This window comes from Pongo abelii, chromosome 14 (assembly GCF_028885655.2).
Source record: "Pongo abelii isolate AG06213 chromosome 14, NHGRI_mPonAbe1-v2.0_pri, whole genome shotgun sequence".
Lineage (NCBI taxonomy): Eukaryota > Metazoa > Chordata > Mammalia > Primates > Hominidae > Pongo > Pongo abelii.
In genome coordinates, this window is record NC_071999.2 from 81,028,036 (window position 1) to 81,047,728 (window position 19,693).

The 19,693-nt window shown below is 36.0% G+C and overlaps 1 protein-coding gene across 3 annotated transcripts in view; it reads right to left on the minus strand.

The window, feature by feature from the left end:
• The window catches only part of TBC1D4 (TBC1 domain family member 4), a 197,227-nt gene that overhangs the window by 32,154 nt on the left and 145,380 nt on the right, over positions 1-19,693 (minus strand). For 2 of the 3 annotated variants that reach the window (XM_024230995.3, XM_024230996.3), the window contains exons 8-10: positions 19,404-19,523; positions 10,214-10,288; positions 8,663-8,889 (exon numbers count right to left, since the gene is read on the minus strand). In XM_024230995.3, the coding sequence (XP_024086763.1) occupies positions 8,663-8,889; positions 10,214-10,288; positions 19,404-19,523 (422 nt within the window). Of the gene's footprint in view, positions 1-2,467; positions 2,492-6,696; positions 6,862-8,662; positions 8,890-10,213; positions 10,289-19,403; positions 19,524-19,693 lie in introns of all 3 variants that reach the window. The other variant, XM_054529113.2, reaches the window with a different exon arrangement.

The following is a 19,693-nucleotide window of genomic DNA, read 5'->3' on the forward strand; positions in this document are numbered from 1 at the left end:
TATTTTAATCATCTTTACATTTTTTAAATGATGAAGCAAATTATAACCATTCCGTTTCCATAGAATCTTTTTCCTTCTTTTGTATTTTGGAATCTGAACATGTGTATTATAAAACTCCTTCCCAAGACATATATTCAGGAAAAGTATTCTGTGCCAGCATTACCTCTATCAGAAATTGACAAAGTTAAAAATGAATATCTAGGAAGGAAATATAACTTGGAGAACTCCCACCCATTTTTGATGGTATATCGTGTACATACTCCCTCTTACCACTCACCAGTTAATTAAGAACCACAATTTGTGAACACAGATTAAGACTTTATATGGGGAGAAAATGTCCCGTATTACATATATCCCCCAATATAGGGTAGGAAGGCTATTTCCAAGTCCTTTGTATATAGGATCCATCAAATGCTATAATATGAACTTGTCAAAGCTTCAAGATAATCTTTTAACATGTCCTTGAACAAGCAGTTATAGCCTTCACCAGATCAACTCTTAAATTAACATCATACTTCTTATTTTAACATAGAATTGTAATGTCTACTTGCCTGCTTTAAAGGAATTCATTGACTATTGTACAGAATGGAGACGCTCCAATGACCACTCACAGAGACTCAACTTTAAGAAGGATGTAGTCATATTTTACTTTCCGCCAGGGCAACATAGATACACTTTGCACAAAGGCAAACTCTTCTGTCAGGACAAGTCTTGCAAAGGTGGTGTTATACTAAGCAGCAACCTGCCTCCTATCCCCCAACCCTCTGGCACCCAGTTGAAACTCCCAGCATCTGCACTTCAGCCTGAATGACACAGCAAGACTCTATCTCTGAAGTCCAAATAAATGACTAAACACTGGCTAAATCTATATCTAAATCACAATGAATTCAACATAAGATAGATACCAAAACTTCATTAGTGTGATAGCAACTATTGAACCGAAAGCTAAAAAAGCTTTCTCTTTGTAAGCCTTAAGAAATGCTAAGTAAAACAACATAGAAATGAAACCATATTTTTTCTACAGGATCCACAGTATAATTTAACTCATAATTGCATCAGGTGCACTAACAGTTTATATAGGTTCTGGCTTTTAACTGCGCACACGTCTGTTATCCTATGGAAAATCTTTACTAATTAAATAAAATTGAGATTAAACTATTCTAGTGGAAATCAATATATATAGTATTTGACCTATGAGTCAAAAGAGGTAGATTAGTCAGTGGAACAACAGGTGGATAAAAGAAGCAGAAAAACAAAGAGTTTTATTTCCTAAACTCTACACACTGCAGATTTTAAGAAAATAAGTTTAGTATATTGGAATTTAAAACATCTCTGGGTATCTCATATGTTTATTTATATCCTTATGACCTAAGCTGAAAAAAAATCAAGCAAAATATAAAACCTCTTTGGAGTTCAATCTATCCACGTGTAAAACAAGGAAATCGTAGGCTAGATTAACTCTAAAGTAATAAACAGAGCTAATTCCATACCTAAAAGGACACAAGGCAGAACTAACATTTCCATTAGGCTTTTAAGAATAGGTAAGAAGTATTATTTAAATGGTCTTACACCTAACCATGACTGAGACTTGCCAATTACAAGTCTCAAAAAAGTCACTTTTTAATCTTATCATTGTTGCCAAAATAATTTTCTGAGGATTTTTTCTCCTTGAACATCTCATTCTAGTGCAATACTTAATATTATATTTTTACTCTAGCTACAAAGAAATCTAAATAGTGGCCCCAAATAGGAAGATTGGCATGTATCTTTTTCACTGGGCTCATGATAAAAGCAACATGTAGAAACTGGAATAAAGCAGAGGACAGTTATTTGCAGTGGTTGTTAGCAGTGATTCTGGATGTTCACCACAAAAAAAGCATGTGAGTCAAGAGATGTCAACACAGATGTGGTCAAACTTCCATAATAAGGAACTAGGCGTTTCCTGTGTCCAGACAAATGGGAGGTCTGAACGGCTTTAGCAGTGTCTCAAAGTGACCAACGTGACAGGAATTTAGGTGAACAGAACTAGATGAATAATCCTCTTCAGTTGAAAGGCAGATTCAATTTTGTGAGTATGTTTCTTTTAGGATGCTCATTTCTGCATCTTCTTGGCATTTAGAATAAACTCCACTTAGGCACATATGTACCCCCTAACTAGGAAATTCACTTCTATTAATTTAAAATTAAAATTAGGCTTTGGTTGAAGGCCACAGCACAGCTCTAAGGAAATTTCAGCATGGAATAGAGTAGAAACAGGATTTCTGTCTGCAATCAACATTTTACATGGTAATTCATGGTCTTTGATTACACCAAGGGTCACATTTTCCCTACTATATAGCACTCAGAGCACTCAGAAAGATGGCATGCATTCAAGAGACAAACAAAACTGCTTTTTAAACTAATGATGATGTTCAGTTGGAAGAATCTGTGAATTTTTTTTAATAAAAATATGTAGACCTCTAATCACCTTGATTCTGAAGCAGTGTCTTGTCTGGTACAACAGGAAAACAAGGAATGGAATTAGCACACACAAAGAGAAATATGTCCAAATCAGGATTCAGAATAAAAGGAATTCCAATAAGTCATCAATAAGTCATGGTAAGGTTACTTCAATAATGAACCACAATGAATAATTATACCATTTTTTTCACTGAATACAAGAGAAATATAGAACAAAAACTATACCACAAAGTACTTCATCATCAAAGATTTTATTTTCTCACTGAAAAGTTTTATCAGTGAATAGAAGTAATATCTATCATTTACTTATTTTTGACTGTCATTTACTTCCAAGCAATGAATTTCAACATAAATAAATTTTTAACCACAGGCTTAAAACCTGAGAAGCACTGTAAAAAGTAACAAATATGTCTGTGATAATATTTAATAAACAGATGTTATAAAAATTACCATATCATTATATAAAATTATAGTTTATTAAACAATGAAATAACATTAAATTTTGAAAAATTAATTCAAAGTGAGGTAAAAGAAAAAATACACACATTCCCTCTCCTCTATCATTTCAGTTATGTGCAAATAAATCTACTAACCAACTATTAAAATGATCTTGGCTCCTTTTTCTCAGCCTGCTTATAAACAGTAACCTGTTTTCAATAATTCAGGATAGTGGTCCTGGAAATAGATGCCTAATCTGAATTTAAAATTTCAAATTAATGTGCTTTTAAAAAAGTAATAGTAGGCTGGGCGCGGTGGCTCATGCCTGCAATCCCAGCACTTTGGGAGGCTGAGGCAGGTGGATCACGAGGTCAGGAGATCAAGACCATCCTGGCTAACACGGTGAAACCCTGTCTCTACTAAAAATACAAAAAAAAAAAAAATTAGCCGGGCATGGTGGCGGGTGCCTGTAGTCCCAGCTACTCGGGAGGCTGAGGCAGGAAAATGGTGTGAACCCGGCAGGCGGAGCTTGCAGTGAGCTGAGATTGCGCCACTGCACTCCAGCCTGGGTGACACACCAAAACTCCATCTCAAAAAAAAAAAAAGTAATAGTATTGTTAGCCTATCTCCTACCCTACCCTATTCCCTACTTGACTATGCATATTTAGAGATCCATTTTATGCAACTAATAAGATATTAAGTACTCAACTGACAAGAAAATTATAACTGATAGTACTATGAACCTTCTCCCCTCACTATTCTGAATAGTTCCAGATATCATAATAATTATGTGTACATGATAGTCTCTCTAAAACAAGTGATAATGAGAATGTAGAGTTCAGAAACCACTGGGTTTCAGAAACCATGCTCTTGAATTGAATATCCTTTTCCTTAGGAAATACACCCTAAAGTATTAAGAGTAAACGGACACGATGCATGCAACTTATTCACAAATGGCTTAGAATGAGGAAATATAGCTGTGCATATATATGTGTATATATATATATATGTAAATGGACCAAAAATTATAAAACAAATGTAGCAAAATATTAAAAGTTGATTAATCTGGATAAAGGGTTAACAGGAATCCTCTGTGATATTTCTGCAACTTTAGTATAAATTTGAAATTGTTTCAAAATACAAATTAAAAACTCTCCAATCTTCTAACTTCAATATTTATGTTGAAGTGACTTACTAGTTGAGATAAACCTATTAAGAGAGCATTTTGTCCAACAATTTTACTTCTGTGTAGCTATTCATCAATAATGCATATATGTAGGTACAATTAAAGACATGTATAATAATAGTGAAGACAGGACTCTTTTTGAAGCCCAAAACCTAGAAAATAACCCATATGTCTATTCACAAGAGAATGGAAAAATTGAGATATATTAAATGGAATACTAAATAGCAATAAAATGAATGAAATAAAATGCTCATTAAAAGAGGAATTAAATCTCACAAATGAACGTCAGTGAAAGATGTGAGATAAAAGAATATAGGCTGTATCATTCCATTCATATAAAGTTCAAAACCAAGCACCGCTAATCTAGGATATCTGAGGTCAGCATGGGGATGGCGATTAGATGGGGGACATGGGATGAGCTGCAGGCATGCTGCTAGCATTCCATTTATTGACTGGGGTGAAGAGAAATAGTGGTGTTCACTCTGTGATAATCCATTGAGCTGTGTGCTTTCAATTGGTGTCCTTTTCTGGGAAAACAATTTTTTAAGTACACTTTTGGCCTATTCATTTTATGCTATCAAACTTTCGAAGTGTAGAAAAGGGTACAAAAAAGTACTCTCTGATTTTTAGAATTGCACATAGCCAAGAAAACATTAAAACATAGAGAAAACAAGGATTTTTTAATGATCTTAGAAATTTAAAAGTTTGCCATATATTTCAATACAGCACTTAAAACAACACAGCTACAAAAAGGTGAAATTTTTCAACCCAAAACTAATGTGTATTTGCCCTTTGACTTCAAAATCCTTCTATTAGAATGAGGTATAGAGGGCTTTGGGAAGCTATTGGCAAAAAGAATACATACAACTAAGCAGGAACTCCTGAAAGCAAATGAATAACCTTATATTAAACAATATGAACAATCTGTATAGACAGAAGCCACCACTTTTGTGCTTTACATCCTAGTTACAGCTAACCTTTGATCTTCTTAATGGGTATTGCTAATTGTCACTTTCAGGCAGGAAGGTTCTCTCAGGAAGGAAACTGGGATTCTCCATATCCTCACTTTAACCAATATAACAATAAGAAAATGCAAATAGGTTGGTTGAAAGTGTTGTATTCTTATTAGTAGGCAGTATTATAGAGATACGGCAAACTGGTATCTTTATGTATATTCTTGGTTCTCTAAATTAGTTTCATATTCTATATATCTTATACTAGTTTTGTGGCTATTTCCTTTGAAATTTCTTCCATAAGGTCGTCCCTGAAAGCACTCTAAAGTAAATTCTTCATATACTTTCTTCACTATAAATCAAATTCACTGTTTGAACATGACTTTGTACTAATTCAGAGGAAAGTTCAAGATCAAAATTATATTAATCCAGTATTAGTTACCTTTCTTAAAGTGAAAAAAAGGCACACATGGACAAAAGACCCTCAGGAATAATTCAAGGATTAGTCTAATTTAACTAGTGAGTGAGTGCTACCTAGTTATATATTAACTTTCAGCATGTACTATGTCTAAGAGAAATAGGCCAAAAGAATATCCAAGAAGATGTTAATGGCACACAGGCTAGTGGACAACATGTATTCCTCTCCTGACTACAAGAAGTGCCAATTATCAAACAACAAGAAACAACCCAAATATCCATCAGCAAGAGAGTGGATAAAATGTATGAAATGGAGTACTATACAGCAATACAAGTGAATAAGTCAAGCTATACACAAAAACAGGAATGAATCTCACAAACATGTACGTCACCAACAAATTTAGAAAGGTTCCCAAGTAAACCCACTACTTTCTAGAGGCTGCAGCACCCCATTAAGAATTTGAATGATCAATATTATTGCATGTATAATTTTAATTTTTTTTTAAAAAAAAGCAATTCTCCAAAAATCACTACATCTAATTTTGTGTTACTAAAAGAACAAGAATAAGATTTAACAGGCTATACATTTTCCATACTGGGGATAAAAACAAAACAAAATAGAATGTTCACAAGATTCAAGAGGTCATTCACAAGATTCAAGAGGTCCTTCACAGATCCCTCATGCTATCTAAGAGTTGCTATCCATATGATCTTGTAACCATTATGCGATTTATATTGAGATCCAGAAAAGTCTGTCATTGAAAAATCAAAGAAATGCCTAGGAAATATTCTGTATACTTAAAAATAAAGACATTATTGTATCTATCAGTTTAGTACAGTTATGTCAATCAGTGGCTTTTGGATTCCATTAAATATGTCTAGAAAAGCCAAGGAAAAAAAAAGGCATGATCAGGGAAGGTTCACTTAGTATATGTTAGCATCAGTTGTGCTAACAATACAAAGCTTAGACTCTGGAGTTTGAGAAAAAGAAACACACAAACAATACAAAAATCATAATTCAAAAAGATATCACGTCATCAAAAAGCTTTGAAACTACTGGTTGAAAAAGTTTTCTTAATAAAATTAATTGGGATTGAAACCGATATATTAGAAACAGATTAGAACAAGCACAACACAGGGATGCATAAATGCCACTCCAAAATTAATCAACCACTTTTTAGTAACATATCAGTATATCACTGCAGAAAATTTTGCTTTGCAAACAGAGGACACTGATCTCACCTGATTTCATTTTCATACTGTGGGGACAGTCTACCTGAATTCTGGTAAAAGCTTTTCAGGAAAGAGGGGGCAGTGAAGGAAGGGGCAGAGAAGGAAGTGTGAAGACTTGGAAGACTGGAGGAAGAATTACTCTCCTTGTACATGCGTCGAACTGACGAAAGAGTGCTGAGTACAGAAAATATAGCAAATATGTCTTAATTTATATTTTGGCAAAATCTTCATTCACTATGAAAAAGCATATAAACAGGTTCTTGCTATTAATTTAATCTTTCCTTTCAAGGCTCAGGGCTGGATCTTACATGAAAAAAAAGAAGCAACATGCAGTTCTCTATTTAGATAACTATGACTTAATTTCATTCCTTCACAATTTGAATTCCTTATCTATACAGTATGTCTAAGCATCTGTGTTTGTCTCTAAAAATTTCTTAACAATTTGAGGACAAAAAGTATTTGTTTTCACATGCAAAAGACACTTCAAGGGAAAAAAGTAGGAAAGCACAAATAATTACAGGAAACAAGTTCCAGAAGGAAAGACTGATTATTACTAGTTCAAAGACTTTGACTATTTTAAAGATATAAACCCTTCTAAATAATTAAGAACAACATGTTTGGTTGTTGGAAGTTATCATAATGCCTTTGGCTTAACAAACATTAATGTCCATGTTCTTTCCTGAGAACAGTGGAATTGTGCCACTATGGTTTAATCGAAAGCCCAAAATCTAGAAGATTCTTTGCATAGCAAGCTTTCACAATGACACAGAGAGCATCTTTTTATAGTGATAGAAATTGTTTGAACTTATACATTATAAAATGTGGAAAACAGAGGGAAAGATTGAGATATTTATAGTCTAAAATAATTGATGTCTTTAATTATTGAAAATAATTTTTCTTGGAAAAAAAAAGAGTTCTATTGCCTTGAGTAAATATATATGAAGTGATCATTTAAATATCTTGATATATATATGACTACTTAATATCCTTTACACACACAGCAAAAAAATCTGAGAATAATGAATTCTGTTAACTTTATTTTTGTATCTTGTATCATAAAATATCTCATTTTAAAATTTCGAATCATTCAGAAAACAACAATGAAAATAAAACTGTATCCTTAAAAGAAATGCTGGCAAATTTTGTAACACATGATATAAAAATTAGCCTTCTCCTTTTACATCGAGTTGTGTTTTTTTTCTCTCCAACCAGCATCTTTACTTAACCCTATTTTCTGTAACAAATTCACAGGTAAAGAAGAGAAACAAAATGAGTTCTAAGATATAAATTTGATCTGTGTTACACAGGAAGAAGAAAATCATTCCAAGTTTATCCTCTTTACTGTTTCTCACCAAATATCAAACAACTTTTTGTTAAATTATGTTTTAAATACTGTGTAAGATCTTTTCTAAGTGGACACTGCCTGTCAATTATGGTGTATATATATATTCTTCTTTATAGATATCACCTTATTCTAGATAAAATTTATAACAATTTTCATATTTAGCTTTAATTTATTATGTAACAAAATATAGCCAAATATTATCTCATGTATGAAAGTAACTTAGGTGACTTTTAAAACCCTGGTATTTTATTGTAAGCTAACAGGAAGTTCTACTGCTATGTTATTTTCAAATCTGCTGACTTTGTTTCTCTAGAATCATCATCAAGACACTGAGTTACGTGTTATCAGCAGGTTTTCAGACAAACAATTGCATGGTTATCTTGTTTTTTCTATTTTTCTGAAAAGAAAAAAAAAAAGAGTTTCCACCCAAACGAATTAACTCTTCTTTTTGGGTATGCCTTAACCTTGCCTGTTTCGCCTAGTAAATGAGGTAACTTAATTTGTTTTTATGGCGTTTCTCAAAACTAAAAGTTGGCTATAGCATAAATTCACAATCCAGCTTGACTCCAGAGTAATCAAAACTGTGTGCCTTGAGAATCTAGGTCTCATTCTGGAGAGGGTCAGACTCACCTGCACTGTTCGCTGGAGCTCTGCCTCAGCAGAGGGGAACGCACACCCTGAGCCCTCCCATCCTGCAAATTCAGCTTTCTCTTTGTGCTTGAAGGTGGGTGGCTGAACGTGTGTGCCCGTCTTCGAAACTGCGGGGAGTCGGAATCCTCTTCGGGAAATGTTTGCCAAGCTGAGGACAGTGGGGACGCTGGCGGTGTCCCTGGTGGAGAATCCCCTGGTGAGTAGTCCTGAAACACAAGCAGAAGGGAGCCCTTTATTTCCCACATGGGTCATGGCAGACCTGCCAAAACACAGAGCTCAAAAGTGACAGTGTGCCTCATCTTCCTCCTGAGTCATGATAGAACTGTTTTTTCTCCCCCTTTTACTCAATTTATGCCGTAGGCTAATCAGTATCACTACAACCCATTATCTTCTGATAAGCAGCTATAATCAGTATCACCACAACCCACTTATCTTTGGATAAGCAGCTGTAAGACAGCATCCGTAAAGACAGGCCAGAAAGTGAGAGGGATGACAAAAAAGTGAAAGCTATTCTCTCCCCCGACAGTTGGCGATGAAATGCTAGAGCTACTGTACTTCTCTCACTGTTGCCAGAGAGACGAAAAAAAGATCATGACCAAAAGAGGGTGGGGTCTGTGTTTCCGTATCTCCTGGCTTCCGTGACATATCAATTGCATGCTTCCTGTACTGCCAAAACAGTATTACAATGCCTAAGTGTCCAAGTCTCATGGCAAAGCCTTCCGGAAAATAAAGTCTGTTAAGTATCTTCCCTCACCGTGGATGTTTCTATTCAATTACATGTTCCCTGAGGTAAATTTCTTTTAAAACACATGAAAAACAGGAAATGAATGAAAACCAAGCTATGCTGGAATGCATCTCATATTGCATGGGTAGAAATCATAAATCTTTCAATTTAGACAGGTATGCTGTTAAAACTTTCCAGAACAGGCACCACTGTAGAAATATTTAGCTTGATAAACATGGGTTAGTGATAATAGACTCATAGCTGGACTAAGTCCCCACTTCCATCAACAGAAAGTTTAACAGAAATATTTTAATATATTTCCATTTTAAAAAATAGGCTGCATGTGCGTCAGGTGACATACTGCATTACACAGGAAATAGGAAACCCAACCTACTGAGAGTTGTCAATGAGATAAAGAAGATCCCAGTGTTGCAGCTAAAATGATTTTAAAAAAATGAGGGGGGAAAATAACATGGGAAGGGAACAAATAAAATCACTGTACAAGTATATAATTAGTAATATATGGCTCATTTTTTATAAGGCATTGGATCAATAGTTGCTCAAATACTGTTGTCCAAAGCATACTATCTCCAAACAATAAAAAGCCTAACAGAGCACAGTTAGCCTGTAAGGGAATAAGGAGCTACATGCTAATGCCTAGAATCTTCTTATTTAAAATAATAAAGTCTCAAATATTTTTAAAAAAGCTATAAAGCATTCATAATAAAAAATGGAGCATGCATATTACCATATTGGTGCTGACTTTGTTAAGTTGCAATTAGTGTAAACAAGCTCTAGTTAGATACCTTCTCTGAAGCAAGACTGTTGGACCGTTCAAAACTGTCCACACTTCCAAGCCGACCTCTCATTCTGTTAGCTCCCTGAGTGAAAAGAATAAAATTAAGTGCTTCGTGTGATTTAAAATTTTACTTCAAAACTAAAAGGTAGTTCCAGGTGGTCTCTTAATGTTAGCATTAAATTGGTCCTTTTGGGGTTCACTTAAATTTGTTGGCTTTATTAATAGTCATTACAGCATGGTAAAAAGAACTATTCCTGATCTATTTCCATTATTTCTAAATCAGCCGTTAGATAACTAGACACTCAGACCAAGCTTTTTGAAGTTAGTTTGGTTACAAGATTACACGTTATTCATCCGTAAGTTCAGTGAGGGCCCCATTAACTCTGTCTCAGATTCAAATATGGAAGATACACCAAAACAAACCAAAAAAGCTACGCAGAAAATGACTTAATACATACAACCTAGATCAAAACATCATAATTCATGTTATAGGATTGTAATAAACATCAGTTAAAAACCACATGGAAAAGAAAACCACATTCTAAAATTTACAGGTTTTGCATCATTCATTATTCCATAATGCCAAACTATTTCAAGAGATCATTTAATTCCGGAAGACTAGATATCAGTCTGCTTCAATATTGGTGAATTGGTTATCGATTTTTTTTGACATAGTCATTTGGTGTGGATTTTATAAATGATCTCAGAAAGAAATCTAAGAGATCACCTAAGATCTAAGAGACCTAAGAACCTAAGAGATCATTTGGTTTGTTCCCCCCTCACTTTAAATAGGAAGAAACTGAGGCCAACTATAGAAGGAAAGAGGATACAAGTCAGGCTGGGAACCTCATCATCTACAAGGTCTTAAAAGACAAAACATAGACTGAGGAGTTCCACACAACTCTAGAGCATGTGGCGAAGTTCTAAAAAAGAATGAGTGGAAACACCAGTCAGATCCCTGTGACAGTGACCCTGCGAAAATTTTTAACAATGCATAACATTTGCATAGTACTTTCCAGGCTTCAACTCTGTCTGCAAACATTCTTGGTTTATTTGGGGGTTGGGGGTAGGAGGGGGTTGCATTCCATTTTAATTTTTAATCAAGGTAATATCAGCACAAATTTTCAAAAGTGAAACTGTGCTATCAAGTTTATAATGAAAAGTGGTGGTCATCAACCCCCTCTCTTGCACTCTGAATCCCACTCCCCAAAAGCGAACCTTGAAATTATTTATATTGATATTTCTGGTATTCAGCTTATCCTACCGTTCCTTAAGTTTTCCATTTTAGAAACTATCTATTGACTTCCTAACTCTGGAAGATGAAATTTAATATTCTTACTTCACTATATACCCAGTTCCACCCCCCCTCAACCCCCACACACACCTTTCTTCCCCTCTTCCTTCAATATAGTTACATCACGAATTTTGGTTAAATCAGTACTTGTGCTTAGATTATTAGGACTGTAAGTATTGTTTGAAGCTGAGCTACATATTTTACTATGATTACGTCTGCTTACACCTCATATCTTGTATATTTTGTTTTTCATGGAGTTAGTGACTACTTGAGCAAACACGAATATATTACAAAACTCTCCTACAGTTCACAATATGGTCAAACATCACCACATAAACCATCAATTACCCTCCCCTCCCCTTCCCTCCCCTCACCTCTCCTCTCTCTCTCTCTCTCTCTCTCTCTCTCTCCACCCCCTTTTGTTTTAAGCTACCATTATGGAGACCTCTGTGTTTCTGCCCCAATCTGGACATGTTACAATATAGGCTTGCTCTACAAAGCTTCCCAGGATTTTCCTTCACTATCAACCTAGAAATTTCCTTTGACCCTCTCTTCTGTTGGAATTTCTGCTTCCTTGGTCCCACGTCTTCTCCTTTTTTAGTTTAATTCTTCATTTGGGTGAGGCACATTCTCCAGGTGCTTTCTGAGAAAGGGAGAGTGGGAACTAAATTTTTTTTAAAATGTACATGTCTATAAATGTCATTAGTCTATGCTTGTATTTCACTAATAGTTTGGCTGGATATCGTATATTGTAGTAGTTAGAAATTTTGCTTCCAAATATCTTAGCATTGCTCAAATGTCCTTTGGTTCAGAAGTCTAAAGCCATTGTGATTCTAGAGCCTGTGTGTCTGACCTGCTGTTTCTCTTTGGAACAGAATCTAAGTTTGCCCTTTGGCATTGTGAAATTTCACAACGACGTGCCTTAGCATGACTTTTACACAGTCACTCTGTTGTGCACTCTCTGAGTTCACTAAATCTGGAAACTCATGCTCTTTAGCTCTGAGAAATTTTTTAAATTATTTCTTTAAAAATTTCCTTGCAGGCATTTTTTCTTACTGGAACTCCTACTGTTTGGTTCTGGACTGATCCTTTAACTTTTTACCTTGTTCTCCTATTTTCCATTTCTTTGAATTTTGCTCCATTTTCTGAAAGGCTTTTTTCAACTCTAGTTTCCTAGCCTTCTCTTGAATTTTTCTTCTTACATCTACTATCAGAAAGTTTAAACAGTTCTTTCTTCTTTTCAGATGACTATGTTTTATTTATGACATCCTATCTTGTTTCGTAAAGCAATATTTATTATTATCTGCATATGTTACAGCTTTATCTCCAATGGCTTACTATATAATAACTAAAACAATAATAAAATTAATAGCTGCACCTAATATTATTGAATGCTTATCATGTGCCATATACTACGTTAAGCATTTTACACTGCATTAGCTCACTTAATCCTCATACCAATTTTGAGGTAAGTATGGTTATTTAGCCCATCTTCACAGATACAGAGACTGAAGTTCTGATAGATTACATTGCCCAAGTTTACGCAGCTAGTTAAAAGAAAGGGCAGCAATTTTGATACAGGAAGCACAATTTTAAAGTGAAGCTCCTGGGCTGTTACTATTACATCCCTAAACTAAAGCTCTGTGAAAAAGAGAATTACAAATAAAGCTAATTAGCCTACACAGGTTACATGGAATTTTGTAAATGTCCTAGAACCTCATCAAATTCTTTTCAGTTCTTCAGTTCTATGTTATAATTGGCATCCTTCCAATAATAAAAACTCTATTTGTGGCTAATAAATTATTGGGTTAGTGTGTGTAGCCAAGAGGAAAATATAGTAAAGATGAGATTTCTGTTATTTTTAGCGCTACTTACATGCCCACCTGCCCGGTTATCTCAGACAGGTTATTTGGTCATAACAGACAAAGTAGTCAGATGGGTATCAAACCATTCCTATTATTAGAAAAACAACTGAAATCACCTATTTTACTCATAGTAGTGTTTTACCCACATAAGCTTTTTTTGTGCACAAAGAAAAACAAAGTTACTTTAAAATTATACTCTACCACTTCACACATTTCAACAAGTAAAGACAATGGATATTACTCTGAAGAAAGTAGAAAATGAGTACTATTTTCAAAATAACTTGCACTTTATATTAGTAAATATTGGCTTGGTATGGTGGCTCATGCCTGTAATCCTAGCACTTTAGGAAGCTGAGGTGGGAGGATTGCTTGACCCCAAGAGTTCGAGACCAGCCTGGGCAACATGGTAAGACCCTGTCTGTACAAAATAATAAAAATAAAATTAGCCAGGCTTGGTGGTATGTGCCCGTGGTCCTAGCTACTTGGGAGGCTGAGGCGGGAAGATTGTTCGAGCCCAGGAGTTCGAGGCTGCAGTGAGCTATGATCACACCACTGCAGTCCAGCCTGGGTGACAAAGCAAGACCCTACCTCAAAAAAAAAAATAAAATTTATATTAGTAAATATTTCTGTTTTGGAAAACAACTGAAAAAAAAAAGCAAACAGATAGCCATTACATGATTTTGATTTTCACCTTTGAACAGACAGCTTTTTCTGTTTTACTACATTGTGATTTGCTAATTCATGTGTCAGGCCCTTTCCCTTGGACTCACTTTTTAGTGGTTAATGAGCTGAGCTTCTTGGCATTTAAAAAATGGATCCTATTTCATAAACAACTATAGTTAGCTAAATAAAATATTTTGACATTTAAAAATGGCAGCAATTATGAGCTAAACTCCAAAACTGGAATGTGAATTTTCTACTATACAACTCAGCAGGGAAAAAAAAAAAAAAAAAAAAGACAAGTTTTAGAAGTACACAAAACCCCTTTTGCTATGTAACCTTTAATACAACATGGGGAGCTGCCAACCTGCCCAAAAAGTGCATCCTGTTGCACACGGTACAAGCAAGACCTTGTTAGGTCGCAAAATTTATGTCATTTGGCATCACTCTGGGAAACAAAAGCTACAGTATCCACCTTGATCAAAACAAATCGGCTGTGCCCCTGCTGAAAATGTCATTACAGCAATTGAAGGCATGCGAAAAAGACTTCAAAGCTGGCACTGCAAGTATTATGCAGGATGCCAAGGTACTAAACGGAGATAAAGAAAGTAACACCCTAAATACCCTTTGCCATTTTGTAAATGACAGAGATTTTGAGCTTACCACTGAATATACCACCTCCTATCTATGATGTGATATTTCCCTAACATATTAACATTTAATCCTCACAATTACGTGAGGCAAGTGGGTATTAATATGTCCATTTCACAAATGGGAAAACTATGGCCTAGAAAAGGCAAATAATTCATCCAAGATCATAAATATAAAATTGGCTAGGGCCAGGGATTACATTCAGGTATGCTGACACCTACTTAAATGGTCTTTTCTGCTAAAATTTTCACTAAACACTGTGTTCAATTCAGGTAGCTGATGCTGTTTCTGATGCTGGTGCTTTAAGAATTACATGTGCCTTAAGTAAGTGTAATTGCCTCAGCCTCACCTGGAGGGCTTGTGGAAACCCAAATTACTGGACCCCACCCCGAGAATTTCTGATTAAGTAGGTCTGGGGTGAGGACCAGGATTTTACTAATTTATAAATTTTGATGGAAAAAGGCATATTTTATGAAATTTGCATTGGCATACTTCTGACAAATCTCCCAGATACCGTTTTCTGAGATTCAGTTTTCCACTGATAAAATAATGGCATTCACAATTGATCATGCTTGCTGCAGGGCTTCTGTTTAACTTAGAAGGATCTCTATCATTAAGAGAAATAACTAGAAAAGTATTTTGAGCCATAACAAAGAAACAAAACTAGGAACACGGGATATCAGAAGTTACTGTGTCCTAATGCTCTATTGCACAAGCATGGAAAAAATCAAAATGTATCCAACTGTTTAACTAAACATATTCTTATAATGCTATTAAGGTTAAACAGGTGGAAATAATGTTTTTAAAAACAATACGCATTTGCAAATAGAGTTCAATGGTTAATTCAAAGTTCCTCTCAAAGTCTAAGAATTTTTACCACTCATTTGCCTCTTTAAAGGCACTGAGAGATCACTAAGGAAGACACTTATACACTGAAGGTGAAATTTTTTTGTGTGTATTAACATAAAGCCAAGAGACTTTAAAAAGTCATCAAGGGTACATTTTGAAACTTTGTTCATAGGAGTTAAAACACCTACCACCCAACCAGTCTTACTACTTAGTTTTCACAGGGAGTGTGCTGGGTACAGAAAAGAGCCCTTATTGATGATTGTACAATGGCAGTACTTGTGATCCATTAATAACCTGAGCTATTCATTAACACATGAAAACAGCAAGCAGAAAAAATAAATTTAAAAAAACACCCTGGGTGGGCTTTGTGAGGTATGTGTGATAAGCAGGTTTAAAACGATCACTTTCTCTTTTTTCATTTTGAAGCCATCTCAAATGCAGAGGCAAGTTATAAGTATAGTACAAAAATTTTTTTTCCCCACAACCATTTTCAAGTTAAGTTGCCAATATAAAGCTCCACCACCCTGAAATACTTTACTGTGTATTTTCTACAAAAAAGGACATTCTCCAATATAACTAAAATACAACTTTCAAAACCAGGATACTGACATTGATACAGGAATACTATTGAATCTTCAGACTTCACTCCAGTTGCATTGATTGTCCCAATAATGGCTTTTAGGGCAAAAGGATCCAATTCACAATCTCCCATTCCACTTGTTTTTGTGTTTCTTTAGGGCCCTTCAGTCTGGAGTTATTCCTCAACCTGTTCTTGACTTTCTTGAAGATAACAGGCTTGTTATTTTGTAGACTCCACCTCAATTTGGGTTTGTTGACATTTCCCCTTGATTAGATTCAGGCACTGCCTATTTGACAGGAATACCACAGAAGCAGTTCTGTTTCTTTATATCAGGTGGCACAGGGCTGCAATTTGTCCCACTGCTGATGATGTTCGATTTGATCACTTGGTGGTGCCTGCCAGCCTGCTCCATTGTAAAGTTATTTTCCCATTAGTAATTAATAAATATTAATTACATACAGCAAATATCTTATTTATGATAAAACTTTTAATATATTCATTTATTTTTTGTATCAGAAAATAGTTGCCTATTTTATGCAACAGGTTAGGTTATCTGTTGCTATCATTTATGTCAATGCTCATATTGTCCCAGTGGGAGCCCTTTCAAGGTTTTTATGTCTTTATGACACATCACCATTTTTCTTGGAATATTTTCCTACTATCTAGAACACCAAGATGTTCTGGGCTCATCTTATACTTTTCCTGCAGTACTGAAATTAGCCATGTTTCTCAGAATCTTGGTTCTGTCTAGTAGGAACATATACATATATACTTATGTTTACATTTACATTTTTTATATTTACATTCATATTTCTATGATTGTATATACAATGTCTATATTTACATGTATATAAAAATCATGATTTTATATTGATACCTCCAAGTTTTATTTTTGTAACTTTTTTATTTCCATAGGTTATTAGGGAACAGGTGTTTTTTTTGTTTGTTTGTTTGTTTGTTTAGATAGGGTCTCACTCTGTCTCCCAGGCTAGAGTGCAGTGGCATGATCTCAGCTCACTGCAACCCCTGCCTCCTGGGTTCCAGTGATTCTCGTGCCTCAGCCTCCTGAGTAGCTGGGATTACAGGCACGCAACAGCACGCCCGGCTCATTTTTTTGTATTTTTAGTAGAGATGGGGTTTTACCATGTTGGCCAGGCAGGAACAGGTGTTATTTGGTTACATGAGTAAGTTCTTGAGTGTGATACCTCCAAGTTGAATCCAACACAGGGTTCATTCTAATTTCTACCCTTTTCATATTAGTAATTTCTTCCTCCCTGGATCCCACTATCCTTAAGACATTTACTTACTTCATCAGTCCCTGTATGTATATAACCCATCTCCACAAGGGCCACTGCACAGACACTGTCCTCATCCCACCCAGGCTGTGCCACTCCATGCTGGGGCTGCCACCCCAACACATGCACATCCTCAGCCTGCTCAGGCACCCATCCCTGTGAATGCTCGCTCCCCTCCACTGCGGCTCTGACACCTGCACTGGGCTTTCCCTCTGCCAGTATGCTGCCTCCTACAACCTCCCAAACCAGGTTCCCCTTCTCTGCAGATTCCCTCCTCACTGCAAGAGGCTCCCACACCCTGCATCGGGCCATCCCCACATTCCACACCCAATATGGACAGTCTCCCTGCTCTGAGCCACCGTGAGTTCCCCACGCCACAGCCCAGAACACCCACGTAGCTTGACCTCACCTAATAGCTCTAAGGCAGAATTGTTCAGGAAGAGGAAAATGAAGTTGAAGGGGAACGATTTTGCTTATTTTAAAATGGAATATATACACTTACTAAATGGAATACATAAATTTCCATTAATTTATATTTTTTCAGCACTTCCTCTAAGTTCCTAAGAATCGGTGATATGGTTTGGATCTGTGTCCCCGCCCAAATCTCATGTCAGATTGTAATTCCCAGTGTTGGAGGTCTGCCTGGTGGGAGGTGACTGGATCACGGGGATGGATTTCTTAGGAATGGTTTAGCACCATCCCCTTGGTGCTGTTCTCATGATAGTGAGTTCTCATGAGATCTGGTTGTTTAAAAGTATGCAGCACCTCCTCATTCTCTCTCTCTTGTTCCTGCTCCCACCATGTGATATGTCTCACTCCCCCTTCGTCTTCCACCATGATTGGAAGCTTCCTGAGGCCTCTCCAGAACCAGAAGCCACTATGCTTCCTGTATAACCTGCAGAACAGTGAGTCAATGAAACCTCTTTTCTTTACAAATTACTCAGTTTCAGGTATTTCTTTATAACAATGTGAAAATGAACTAATACAATGGGCAAAAGAAGAATTTCTTTATAACTTTCTATGGGAAATGATTTTTAAAGTTCTTATAGTATTGAGCATCAATATTCTATTTCCCCTTTTCTATACATATATATTCCTACTACTAAATATCTATAGCTCGAATTCAAATAAAGGCCCCAGAATAAATCTCGATCTGAGAAGGAAACTTATTTTGAAAGATCATTTTGGGCCAGGTGCAGTGGCTCACGCCTGTAATCCCAGCACTCTGGGAGGCCGAGGTGGGCGGATCACAAGGTCAAGAGATCGAGACCATCCTGGCCAACATGGTGAAACCCCGTCTCTACTAAAAATACAAAAATTAGCCGGGCGTGGTGGCGCACGCCTGTAGTCCCAGCTACTCAGGAGGCTGAGGCAGAAGAATCGCTTGAACCCAGGAGACAGAGATTGCAGTGAGCTGAGATCGCACCACTGCACTCCAGCATGGTGACAGAGCAAGACTTCATCTCAAGGAAGAAAAAAAAAAAAAAAAAAAAAGAAAGATCATTTTGAGCTGGGCATGGATGGTGGCTCACACCTGTAATGCCAGCACTTTGGGAGCCCAAGGCAGGTGAATCACTTGAGGTCAGGAGTTTGAGAACAGCCTGACCAACATGGTGAAAACCTGTCTCTACTAAAAATACAAAAATTAGCCAGACATGGTGATGTATATCTGTAATCTCTGCTACTCGAGAGTCTGAGGCAGGAAATATCCAATACTCGAGAGGCTGAGGCAGGAGAATCGCTTGAACGCAGGAGGCAGAGGTTGCAGTGAGCTGAGATCTCACCACTGCACTCCAATCTGGGTGACAAGAGTGAAACTCCATCTCAAAAAAACAAAAAAAAAGAAAAAGAAAAAAAGATCATTTTGTTAACTAATTTTTAAAAGTTATCTTAGGTTTTTTTGTTTTTTTTTTTTAAGGAAATCTGTGAGCCTGTTGAGACTGAAGCTAAACTGTTAGAAAACACAGATATGCATACTTGAAAGACCATTGGTGCAATCTTACCCTTGAGAAGATATTTTCCAGGGAGCTAGTTAAGGATCTCTTAGCTTTATTTTTCAGAATGTCAAGTTTGAACCTTCCACTGCTTGTTGCATTTTCTGGGATTGAACTATTTGAAATAGTCTAAAAAAAGAAAAACAGATACATTTTAGTTTGGAAATATTCAAGGTTAAATGAAACTTTAATTATAGGCTTAAGACTAAGCTATTAAAAAACACAAGAATTCTTCAGTAGCTCTATTAATAAGTAATAATTTAGGTCCCACACTGTGAACACAATGATTATAAGGAAAG